Genomic DNA, 13,343 nt, shown 5'->3' with positions numbered 1-13,343 from the left:
TCTGCTCTCAAAGGCTGTGGACCCTCAGGTTATATCCACTATTGTATTTAATCCTGGTTCCTAAAAACTGAGCCAGCATCTTTCTTTTTTTTTTTTCTCTTGTCAGGTCTTGTGGCTGTTCAGTCCCTTATAACCACTGTCTACCAAGAAGAGCCAATATCAACCCCCCTATCCCCTGTATTCTTTGGTGTCAGTGACCAGAAAAGGGGAAAAGCCAGCAGCAGGGGCAGGAATAGCTTTTACACTATTTCCTTCATTTCAGATGGTTGACAGCAGCTCTCCAGGGCATTTATTTGGAGGAGAGGCTGGGAAGCACACTGCGCTGATCACAACAGTGTGAGTCCGTGGACTTACACCAATTTAAAATCTATGGCACAGGAGAATTGGCTTCTAAGAATGTGTTTGCTATATATGTGTACATATATGTATATATGTGTGTGTATAGGTATATATAGATACTCTATCTATCTAGACATACCTATATTGATATAGATATCTACATATAGATATGCATGTGTATGTGTATAGGTGTGTATATATGTGTGTATAAATATCTGTATGTGTGTGTATGTGTGTATATAAATATCTATATATGTATGTGTGTGTATATATGTGTGTATGTATAAATGTGTGTGTATGTATGTATATGTAAATATAAATATTGGGGGGGGTGTACACACGTATGTACCCACACACACACTATAGATAGATAGATAGATATTTACTTGGTATTCAGCTGTTGTATATGAAGAAGTCTCCTTCACAGAGGATGTAGGATTTCTACTAGCCAGGAACAAAGCAACTGATGCTTCTGCTTTGATGTGTCTAAAGCAAAGATTTGATTTTTGAAATATGAGAGTAAACTGAAACTACCTCCCATTTAAGTCTCTTTCTCTCTCTCTTTTCTTTTTAATAACCTTAAAAAGTTCTCAAAACTTTCTGCCTTGGGGATCAGAAGAAATTATAACAGTAATCTTACTTATGGCTGTAACTCTACAGAGACAGTGGCAGTAGGTTAATGAAAAATTGACACTGTTACTTGCCGGTGCTTCGAGCAGAATTTTCTCCTTCAAACCGATGTGAACTATCGCACTGCATGAGACATTTATGAGTCTCACATATTAAATTGAATGCAGCTGTTGTTGAAGTTCCAATTGCAAACCACATACGAACATTTTGAGCAACCCTTTTTTTTTTTTTTTTTTTAATGGATGCAAGAAAAATGACTTTTCCTAAAATGCTTACAAGGCAAGTAAAAACCAGCTTCCCTTGTCCCTAATCCAGAGGATGGCCAGAAGAATCTTCCTCTGAGAGCAAGAAGACATCTGCACTTAGCCTATGTTGCCTCGTATTATGTCCCGTGTGTTGGTCTGTCACAAGGGAGGATGGCCAGAGTAATAGCAGACTGTGCTAGAAGGGGAATCACTCCAATGCCCTCTGTCAGCTCTGGTGCTCTGCTCGCTCACTCACTGTTGCGTTATGACTTCTGGGGACAGATCAAATAGTTCAAAACACTCTCGTAAACTTTGCTGTTCTACAAATGCTTTCACAGTGTATTGTGGGAGAACGCGTCTGTCCCTTCTGGGGATATTGGGCAGGAATGGCACAAACCCAGCATCTCTTAAGTAAAAAGAGTTCCAGATTTTTGACCTCCTGCCATCTTAATCCATCTGCTACCCCCCTCCCTCCCCCCTCTGCTCTTTTCTGGCATTGAGGGTCCCATTTGTTGTGTCCCATGCTTGGACACCTTGACTGGCAACATCATGTTGCTTGGCATTTTGGTTCTTGCTCCAGACATGTTGGGCCCTGGTCGTGTTTCGCTTGGGAGCCTCCTGTACCTTGATGTCATATTGTGGCTAACTGGCAGCCTGCTAAGAGAGGACATCATTTTGTCCGTGTCCAAAATGCGGCAGTTTCTACAAGCGATGGATGAACGCAGTTGCAAGTATGCGATAGGAGTGCCTTGCTGACTTATATGCAGTAGTAGAAAATTTCTGGTCGAGAGGTGGGAAACGCATCAAAGGCAGAAGAAGGCGACAGAGTGAGGCATTTTGGAGATGTGGGAAGGCAGCTAGAGGAACGCAGGACCTTGGCGTTTGTGTCCACTCCTCAGGTGGTTGTGAGCTGCGGAAAAGATGGGTTTACTCGACCTGCACCAGTCAACCTGTGCACGGATGAAAGAACTCGTTGTGTAAATGGAGGGTTTGGTTCGAGGGAGCTTTCAAGCCATGCTTAGTGTTGATTCGCCAGGGAACACAACTTTAATTATTTTCCCTTGCTTAGGTTGGATAATGTCTCTGCATCACTGTGATCAAGGACCCATGAATGGTACCACCAGCATATGCTTCGTCTCCCCTCTGGCAGAAGACATCCGGGCCTGACAGCTGACACAAACCGTCTGGATATTGCTTAGTGTGACTTGAGTTAAGTGGGTTCAACTTCTCAGCACCGCGTAGAGATGTTCTCTGCTTCGCTAGGCGAGGGTGAATTTTGCCTCGAGTCACTGTCTACCGTGGTTTGTATTTCCTCTTTGGATCCTGACTTTCGTGCGGCCTCTGACGTGATTTTCCCAAACGCATCGGGAGTGCAAAGTGGTAAAAGCTGCAATTCCAAGCTGTGCAACCCAACACAAAGGACAGCACGTTCTTAGTCATTCCTCACTGCTCCTTAAGATGATGCCATCCGCACCGAACCATTCCCAATGGCTTTTGCCAGCTTCAGGTGGAGAAAGTCAAGGTTGTCTAATAGGGCTGACTCGGACCTGACCTCCGCATGTCCCGGTTTTCAGAAACGTATGTGTTGCGTTTCACGATCTTGAGTCACTGCCCCTCAGCCTGAACTTTGCACGAAGAAAAGTTTTTTGGGGGGCAGTGAATTGTCATCCTCTCTTATTAGTTACACAACTTGTCAGGCTAACCTCTTCCCTTGGGTATAGACATTTCAAAGCTGATTATCTGAAATCCCAGATCAGCAAGACATCACCTTTCACCCGCGAAGATGCTGAAAGAAAAAACTGCCACTTTAAAAATTAATCCTTGCTCTGTCACTTTGTTTCATTGCACAGCTCTCTTATATAGCTTTTATTTTAGCAGTAGTCCAGATCCTATTTCACCTATTACGTTTCCGAGTGATATGTAAGAATCAAAGGGCAGAAGTCTGGTATCTTAGCCTCATAAAATATTTTATGAGGATTCACTAAAACTCATTCTGACCTGGCTAATCTGTTGGTTACCCGGTGCTGCATGACACTTTCCTCAATGTGGTCCAAAATGGAGAGTAACCAGGGCAGAGAGACTACGTTTTTGTGTGGTTCTGCTACTGACTCACTTGGTGCTAAGCAACCTCACTTCATTTTGCATCTGTACGTTCCCGTTGTATGGCATCCTTATGTAATTATTTGGGGTATTTTTATAGCCTTTTCACATAGCAGGAAGGGAGCATGAAACCCAGTTCTTGGCAGCTGAAGCTGGACAAATTCAGACCAGAGATTGGACCCAAATTGTTAAAAGCAAGGAACAGCTTGCCCAGGCACTTTGTGGGTTGTTCGTCTCATCACCTGCTTTATTCCAAGACTAGAAGACGATATGGGCTGACGGTACAGGCTCTGTGGATGTATTACTGGAAGAGGTGCTATGACCTGTGTTAGACAAGAGATGAGAGTAGCTCGTCATAATGGCCTATTAACTTAAAATCTGGGCATGCACGAGTAAAAAGCCCTGTGCAATAGCTGTATAGTCTTCCTAGAAACAGCTTCAGACATTGGAGTTAAGGCTGGGAAACCACATAAGCAACTCAAGGAAGCCACGAGATCATTGCAATCCTAACAACCAAAGCGGTTATTAACGATCCATGCTAATTAAGACTAATCATTCAAGAATCTCACACAACAGTCAATGGAGACAACTCATTTGAACTCTGATTCCTGGGCCATGCTGCATAGTTTTCATCGACCGAATTAAAATATTGCCCCAATTAACAAAAGTAGGTGCTTGCTTTTTTTTTTTCCTTTGTCTTTTTCTTTTCCCCTCCCAGCTACCTGAATTCGACTCTGCATCCACTCCTGTTCCACTTCTCTTGTTTGTTTTATAGATTGAAAAGGGCCAAGCTCTTTCGGCGTGAGCAGTTTTGTAGCTCCCCCCCCCATACTTTTTAAAAATCTCCTAAAGATGAAAGTGTAGGCTTAGTTATGTAGAAATGAAGTGTATAGTTAAACATCAGCCAATTTAAGTGGTGTGTGTTTTGTTGTTCCTCTGAGATGGGCAGAAACACACTCTGAAAGTCTCTTGCTAATATGTCAGCACTTTAAAGCAATGATCTAAACCCAAGACAAAAAATAACCCTTCTAACCTTTACCTGCTGCAGTTGCCATGTGGCATCTTGGTGCAATACGGTGAATACACAGAAGGTAAAAAGCAATCTTATTATCTGTAGGAGAAACTCTTTGAATACATAATTCAGAACTGTTTTAACTGCCCCTCCCCTCCCAGGAAGAAGGGAAGGGAAAACACTGGACTGGTGGCAAGTGCTTTGATTTCTACCGAGAGCACACACACACAAAATCCAGAGACATAATGGGCAGCTTTTCATCCTGGGCAGCGTGACTGGTGCACTAGCAGCTACAGCCGGTATTTTTGCACCTTCTCTCCCACCCCAAAAGGCACCTGAGGCTGCTGCCCTAGTTGCCCGCCCCCCCCCCCCCCCAATCATGCTACTGAAAAAAAAAAAATCCCATGTTTTCCTTATGGACAGAGTTAGTCTCCCTACTTCTGGTCTGACTATAATTGAATTCCCGTGGGGTTCATGGTCCCACTTGAAAACAGTAACCGTTTCTGGATCTAATGATCCCAACAGGTCAAGACACCATGAGAAGGGAGGTCGGAGCTCTGATGTCGGGGAAAGCCTCCGGACTTGGAGATCTGCTAGAGGATGGGAAGATCAAAAGAAATGGGAATGCATATGGGCACGATTCTGCACTGATGGTACCGGACCAATTGCACTGACAGGGCCATGGGCCAATTGCACCCAGCATCACCATGTCCCTTGAAGATAGAGGATGTTCGGCTTGTCAACTTCAATGCTCCACAGGTCTCCTTCAAAGACCGTCTTTGGACCAGCCTATAAGCTCTGCGGCCACCATGTTTTCACGCCCTGTTCTGCTGGGAATGCCCTGCTCATCGCATCCAGGGAAGGTGGGAAGAGCAGAGGCATTCGGTACTCCTCTAACCCTGCCAGTTAAGAGCCTGCTACCAACCCACTGTCAAAATCATCCCTTTCTTCCAAAGTCAACCAGATCCCATCAACTTCCTTCCCCAACCATATCCAAAAAAATAAAAGGAATAGACATGAGAAAGACAGGAAGGGCCTTGCAAAAAGGAGGCAGCACGCCCATCCTTCCTGCACTAACGTCCATGGTTGTTTTCCTGTTCACTTCAGCAGCCCCCAAGGGGAGAGTTCTGCTGGCCTCACGATCAGCATATTGCCATGCACGAGGAGCATCTCCTGCACCATATATGCCCACTGGCTCTGGGGCTGCTGGAGTTTTGCCTTTGCCTTCCTCTTGCAGGCAGGTTTGCAGAGGCTGAAGCATGGTCTAGTACCAGGGATGCTTGGTTTGGAGTTGGGGAAGCCCAGGTCTTGCTCCCAGTTCTCGCATTGACCTTCTGGGTGATGTTGGACAAGCCACCTCCCGTGCGGAGTCTTTCCGCCAACCAGACAGCCCTCCTGGAAGTGGAGGCAGTTTTGCTGCAATGAAAACTAATGGCTAGTGTGTGAGGATGGTCAGGAGGTTAGAGTTGTAGCCCAAACCCCAGGGGAACGGCATTTGAGCCCTGCCTTTGTGTTTGCACTTGGGCCCAGACCATTGAAGACCTCAAGGCACGTTCTCTGCAGCATCATGATGCCAAACAGAGAGGTGACTTGCAGCTACCTGGGGTTTCCAGCCACTTTAAGTGCCCATGCTCCCTGCAAAAGGTGTGAAGGGGGAGGCTGGCACCTGAAGGAGGGATTTCAGGATCTACTGGGGCCAACCAGGAGGGAAATGCTGGGTATGGGAATAAGAGAGGGGCCGAGGCACCTTGGTGGTAGCTGCCCTGTTCCACTAGCTGGCACCACCACTGCTGGGGGCAGCCCTCTGCCACAGTACCCGACCAGCGTTTGTGACCAAGTCAGCTGCTGAACATCAGCATTTCTGAACTAGGGTTGTTTAGTCTGGAGAAGAGAAGACTGGTGAGGGATTTGATCCCAGTCTTCAAATACCTGACAGGTGATTGCAGAGAGGATGGAGATGGGCTTTTCTCTATGGCCATGTGGGACAGGGCTAGGAGAAATGGCCTCAAGCTGCAGCAGGGGAGATTTCAGTTGCAGATTAGGAGGCACTTTCTGATTATGCGTGTGCTAAGAGTGGAATAGGGACGAGGACCTTCCGGCCTTGGATGGACGATGTGGACTTAGAGATGTGCGCCTTCCAGCTTTGGCTGGGATGATTCAATCAGGATTGATCCTGCTTTGAGCAGAGGGCTGGACTAGATGACCTCGTGAGGTCTTTTTCTGGCTGTCCTTCCCTATTTTCTTCTTTCATATGGCTGATATAGAACAGCAACTTTAATTTTGTATTTAGATGGTCGAGCCAGACAATTGCATGAGGAACATCAGAGTGCATCTCTGTGAAATCTTCCTATTTGTGGATCGGACATTGAGTCGTTATCTGTTCTGTTCTGGGTGACCACATCTCACACTGGAGAGTTTTTAATTTTCCATTTGTGCATCAAGTATCTGCAATTTGTTTGTGAGGATGCAATTTAGAGTTGCCCATGAACATCACGGGAGATCAAAGCCAGGGACCCTTCTGCATTGGATCTATCACAAGTTGTTTATTTGGGACTTCTTGTGAACTCCATTTGGTTTTCCAAGCTTCATCAGGGTGGAAGTCACATTTTTGAAAGTTAAGGGTGTGGATCCAGAAGGCCTTGCATGACTTTGGATGATGGTGAGGGGCATTGTTGAAGTCCTAGTGGACGGGAAGACATTTATTTTCCTTAATTCATTGTGCTTCCCATAGAGTTGCACTTTCTTATGATCCTATGAGAATCAAAACAATAAGCAACCTGTATAATCATATCTTTCTTCCTCTTTAGGAAAGCTAAGCCGAGAGCTATAAGGGGAAAAAATGGCGCCTTGTTTGCTAGCTTGCTATCTGTCACACTAAAATATATGGAGTTTCTTTTCTTTTTTAGTAATAAAATGTGCCTACCATTGCATATATTTTTAAATAACATTTTAAAATATTTTCCGGTAAATTAAAGTGGTGACATGTTTGTTGGGTTCATTGTTAATTTCATTTCCTTTTGCTCAGCCATCCCGATAAAACACAAAGTTATTAATCTTTGTTTAAAAGAAGATCCTTTGCTGAACAATAATGAATGATCTTGATAGATTTGTCAGGAAAATGAATGATAATCATTTGCAGATAGACACAAGCCTAGTATGGAAGATTAATAAGAAAATATGTATTGGCATCATTAATAATGCCTGCTGCCAATGGACTTGTATATCAATTACAATTCTGAAAGCGATGTGTTCTTGTTAGGATATTGCTATTTATCACAAGCTGTGAAGAGCGAGGATGTATGAGTCCTGCAGTGCTGACAAACTATTCCCTGAGAAATGCTGGCGCAGAAGATAAAAACTTAATGCAGGGTGGATCCCTGTGTGGTTTCATGCCTCTCCTCCTTTATTCATCCCTTTTTTCTGCTTAAATCTTACTTGAGCCTGCTGTATTTTGAAGACCCCATTCCCTTACCTTGCTGTTGCATTTTCCTGGGATACCAAGGAAGGTGTTTTTTTTGAAACATCTAAATACACCTTCACAAGGCCAGTCTACGAGACCATAACTGCATGGGCCTGAGCTGGAGCTGGTTTAAATCCACATTGCTCCTTTGGTAATACACTCACATCAGCTGAAATTCTGGCCTCAGGTGTAAAAAAATAGTCCCAACTTTAGTATTTGCCATCACACTACATGATCTCCTTTTTAGTGAGCCCATGTGAGAGCCTGTATCCCCAGAAGTCTCCTCCAAAGTCTGCCAGAGTTTTACCTGCTAGTATCTGCTTCGTTTGTCACAATGTGAAAGCATCTTGGCGTTGTCGGATGGATGGCACCTTGGCAGACCAATCTCTGCACAGTTACGGTGTACGAAGGTCACTAGTGCTCATGGTAAATTCAATTCTCTCACTTTGCTAAATAGCATTTTCCAGTCTTAACTGTTGTGCCACCTTTAAGGTGCTCTTGGGAGTCTTGCCTTTCTCAAATCTATGAGGAGGGCTCTGGACTTGCATAGCAGTATTGGTGTTTGCAAAAGTACTTTCCTCCAAATTATTTACTACGTTTTGGCAGGACCATGAAGCTGAAGGTATCCTGGTCCGTTGGGTGGATGGATAAACTGTGGGAAACTATGGATAGACACGATGTAAGCAAGAACCTCATTGCATTAGGCATAATGCATAGATGCATGTGTTGGTTGCATACTGAATTGTTGAGGATCGCAAATCACAGAGAGGAGGAGCTGGAGAGTGTAAGAGCAGGCTTCAAGGGAGCAACCAGGACAGACCAGCACTGGGGATTACTGGAGCCAAAAACGTGGAGACAAACAATGATGGAAAGAGAGAGACAGTTGAGTGATGGGGGAAAGGTTGAGATGGAAAGAGGGAAGGTGAGAAGGAGAATAATGTAAGTGGAAGAAGGAGAGGAAGCAGAATGATCAAAAACAGCATTCACGTAGGAGGGACATATTTAACACGGTGCTTTCCAAAAGTAGACTCACGTCAGTTCCTGGTGACGTCCAAAAATGAAGTGGTTTGAACCGACTCAGCACATGTGGTCTTAAGATGGCACTTCCCTTTGGGGTAAATGACCTGGTGTCATCTGGGAGCCTGATGGGTGTGGGGCCATACTCATATCCCATGATGCATCACACAGTGTAGCCAGAAGGGAAACCACATTTCCTTATGGGAAATGAAATCTGGTCTGCAGAAGAGACCATGTCACGTGAGAGCAGCAGTTCCTAGCTTCAATGCGTAGATAGAGAAATGCAGCTGGTCTCAGATCAGGTCAACCCAATCAAACCCTTGGGTCCATTCATCCAAGTGAAACAGTCCAATTTGGATCAATTGGACCTGAAAGAAGTGTCAGGGGCAAAGAGAAATTTTCTGAGTCCCTTCTGGAGAATCAGAAATTTTCCTGTGTACATGTTCACATGTGTGGCAAATTCCTGACCCTGTCCAAAGAAGTTGCCTAATCACTCCTTCCCTTCCCCAGAGGTGCTGGCCCTGAACTGAGGTGCAGATGATGTCTTGGGAGGTATAGCCCTAATTATCCTGTGCAAATTCTGGGCAGTGTGTGATGTCTTATAAGCACGTGCACGCCACCTTGGCCAGCGTAGCCTCAGAGAATCCCTTGGCTTTTCCCCACTCTTACGTTTCTCTCTTTATGTGGCGACATCTGAATGACAGCTTTGCTTAACTTGCCTTCATCTCAGTTTATGCTAAGTACCAGGCACTGCACAGCACACACCAGCCAGTGTAACACAGTTATAGTAGGAAACGTGGCACTCAGTTCTACTACAAGGGGAGGGTGCAGTCTTCCATCCAGTTTTTAGTAAGACCAAGCTCTTTTATCACTTGCAAAAGTACTTTCCTCCAAATTATGTAGTATGTCTTGGCAGGACCATGAAGCTGAAAGTAGCCTGGTCCATTAGGTGGACGGATAAACTGGGAAGCTATAGATAGACATGCTGTATCCACGATCTTCATTGCCTTAGGCATAGCGCATATATGCATGTGCTGGTCGCATACCAACACCAAAAGTACTTGGAAAGTACTTTTGCATCATTCTCCTCTTCAGAAGGTAAAGGATAGTATTATTTCATGGCAGCAACAACAGACTCCCCCTCCCTGTGCTACTGCAATGTAAAGTGATTTGGATCGGATGAGGCACTGGCACTCAGCAAGAGGCCATCACAATGCTAGATGAAGCCCAGGGCTGATGTTCCAGATTCCCTAGCGGGAGACAGCTGGCCACGCAGCTGCTTATTAAAGCTGGCCAATTCCATAGAGCAAGCATTGCACGCTTGTCTGTGCAAAGGAAAATACAGAGCACTGCACTCGGCTCCATGGGGTGGGGAAGGCAGGCTGGGCGGCCTGCACGGCATGGCCAGATGAAGCCACCCCCCCGGCTCATTTCAAAATGAAAGGCAAAAGCCCAAGCCTTCCTTCCTGCACAAAGCAGGGCAGCCCAGGAGGCCACCTGGCTGTAGAAGTGGCCACAGTTGCACAGGATGCTTTAAGGAAAGGCAGGGTAAGCCTCCTCTTTTGGGAGGGAAGCCTTAAAAACCCGCAAGTTTTTAAAAAGCCAGGGACCGTATGCTTTCCACCTCAGGGTCTTGGTACCGAGGAGGAATGGCCCAGGCTCAGAGGAGAGGATGGGCTTGTAGGTGGGATAGGCTGTCTGGTAGTGGCCAGCCAGGTGAGAAGCAGCTGGTGCTGTTCCTAATCGGGCATGTGCCCAGTTCTTAGCCGTCCTGTTGCAACCCGGACCCCGTGGAAGACAAGGGAAGTTTTGCTGCTGACTTTGCTGCGGCCAAAATTTCACCCTCTGTTGTTATTTCTCACCCTTTCTGCCCACCTCCCCCCAGCTGGCCAAGTTTCATCCATCTCTCAGCTCTCATCACCAAGATGCTTAAGTCTACAAGTTCTAGATCCAATAAAAGACCTGAAGCGAGGTGCCTACCCAACCCTCCTCCCAAGTGAGAGACTCATGTTTGTTGGGTGTTTTTCCCTTCCTCTGCCTGATAGGGTTTAAATCCAAGCCGCTCACATCTCAAGAGAGGACCCTGACCACCATGTTAGAGGTTACTGTAGGCCTTCTTTGGTTGACGTTGGGCCCATTGTGCAGCAAAGCATACACTAGGTCAAAGAGAAGGAGGGACGGAAAGTGAGCTCGACTAAAACCTCATGGTTAGGGTACTCATCTGGCCAATGCCCCCCCCCCCCCCCAAAAAAACAAAACAAAAACAAACCCAAAAAAACAAAACAGCCTACAGGCTGGTGGTTAAAGCAATGTCTAGGAAGCCATAGTCACAAATCCCTATAGGCACAGAAGGGAGAAAAGTCAAAGTCTCTCACTTCCACAAGCAAGTGCCGCAATCACAAGGCTGTGGTTTGAAAGGAAACAGTCCCAGAGGAAGCTATGGCGGTATTAGCAAGGAGCATGGTAGCCTCATCCTGCTGGCACAAAGTAGACATGGGCTGAGAGAGCCTACGGGATTGAGCATGTTAAGGCATCTGAGCAGAGCAACACCTTGTTGGTAGAGCATGATCAGGCTCAGACCTGTGATACATGGTGCTCAATTCATCCCTGTCAAGACTGGAGAACATCTGGACATGCTCTATGGAGGGTAGGGTCAAAGCTTGTCATTTACTGTCGAGCATAGTGCACAGTGGGGACCTGGGCTGTGGGGGGGGTCTTCAGGCGTTACTGAGACATAAATGACCCCTTATAAAAATAACCATAAATCATACTTCACTATTTTTAAAGGTCTTTTATTGCTGGTAACACTGTTAAAAGGCAACATCGGTTCAATGCATAAATAGTGGTCCAGGCTCAACTATCGAGGCGGTATGGTCCCTCAGGAGTGGAAAGATATGACTCAGTTGTACCCTATAGATTTTGAAAATGATATTTGCAGGCAACACTTGGACCTTTGGGTTCTCTCTGCTTGGCTGATCCAGCTATTCTTTGTGGTTGGCTGACGCATACCTTAGGGTTGTTTTTGATAGGCTAACACATAATCTATTGTTGTTTTGGTAGGCTAACCTGGAGGTGTCTCTGGTTGGTTAAAAGGCTGTCCCGCTCACAACGCTGAGCTAAGGCTTAGCCTGGATGTTCAGTTGTGGAAGGGTCCGATAGCTACAATGCGCATCGGAGCAGTCTGAAGACAAGGGGTGAAATCCACGTCTGGGCCACCATTCAGGGCTTGCTTATAGGGACTGTGCTGGTGGCTTGATGGGCAGACGTAGGTCTTTTTGTTGGTCCATATGGGGATGGCCCATAACGCTGATCTGGGGCAGCAAAGTGGTCATGGAGGTTGTAATGGGAATTTGTTTGTCTGCTATAGTAATGACCCTGGTCCGAGCCTCTTGCCCTGCCTATCACTGGAAATCAGAAATAAATTCACTAAGGTCAAAGGTAAAACCAGCACAAAGAAGAGAACAGGCCAAGGCACCAGATATTGGCCTGAGCCAACGCCTCCAGAATTGAATAACCCCCGATCTTTCCTTAGACCCGAGCTTGGCTCTAAGACTCATTGTTGACTCCTGCTTTTTGAGTCGAGTCAAACCCTGCCCTGAAAACCCGCGAATGCTGAGGCTGGTTTGGTTCTGAATCCGGGTCACACCGGGCTTTATTGTTCCCCATGGGAAATCCATCGGGCTAAAACCTTTTCCTGCCACCAGTGTATTCCTGGAAGTTGCACAAGAAGCGTGCTGGAGCCTAAAGGCCAGTCGGTTGTCTCCATCACCTGCTGGCTCCAGGCTGGGGTGAAAAGGAGGAGGAGGAGATTAATTTGTTCTTTTCAATTAGCATCTGTAGTGGTTCTGAATCAAAGCCAAGTAGGTTGAGGACTGCCTGAAGCCCTGGCTCCCACCTCAACCGAAATATCCCCAGAGAAACACATTGATAACCAGCAAGAGCAAAGCATTTACATTACAAACTGTCTTCCACAGGGGCTTCTCTACGATGCTGGTGAGTTTCTGCTCTTGGGCTGCTCTCTCTTCCTTGGTCAAGGTGGCCGTTGAGTTGGTAGACATCCCACAGAACCAAAAGTACGTCTTCTTCCAACATGGCATCTCTGCTGCTGCAGGGAAGAAATGCAGAGAGAGGGCATCCATACCATGGATTATCCTGCTCTCCTCCCCATGGCCTGATACCCAACACATAGACCATGCAACCCAGGTGCAAACACGGCCGCTGGAGAGGGTCTGCCATCATACTCCACCACATTCTCCATGGCCAAGAGTTATTCCCCCTCTCCTCTGATTGCTCTGGCTTGAAGCTCAGGAAAGGCTTTTTCTATAACGCCTTTACAAGCAAAATGGACAGTCTGAGCACCATGGTGGCTGTGTGGCTCAAACATTTTCTTCCTTAAAGAGCATATTGCTATGAATAAGCCTCCCTGCTAGTTCTTCTAAGAATGGGATTTGGTGTACCGGGCAAGCTCTTTTGAAACAGCAATGGCCATTTTACACGCAGGGAATAATTGACCCTGGCTGTGAGGACCTTTCAATAGTGC

At 46.1% G+C, this 13,343-nt stretch overlaps 1 protein-coding gene across 4 annotated transcripts in view; it reads right to left on the bottom strand.

Moving 5' to 3' along the window:
- Positions 1-11,596: 11,596 nt before the first annotated feature.
- SLC5A9 (solute carrier family 5 member 9) overlaps positions 11,597-13,343 on the bottom strand; it is a 38,010-nt gene continuing 36,263 nt past the window's right edge. For all 4 annotated transcript variants that reach the window (XM_090048735.1, XM_090048736.1, XM_090048737.1 and 1 more), the window contains one exon: positions 11,597-12,908. In XM_090048735.1, coding sequence (XP_089904861.1) covers positions 12,700-12,908 — 209 coding nt within the window. In that variant the 3' untranslated portion in view covers positions 11,597-12,699. The remainder of the gene's footprint in view (positions 12,909-13,343) is intronic.

Source organism: Crocodylus siamensis, chromosome 5 (assembly GCF_052110815.1).
Source record: "Crocodylus siamensis isolate JL-2025a chromosome 5, ASM5211081v1, whole genome shotgun sequence".
In the NCBI taxonomy this organism is placed as follows: Eukaryota; Metazoa; Chordata; order Crocodylia; family Crocodylidae; genus Crocodylus; species Crocodylus siamensis.
This window is presented reverse-complemented; position numbering and strand designations above follow the sequence as displayed.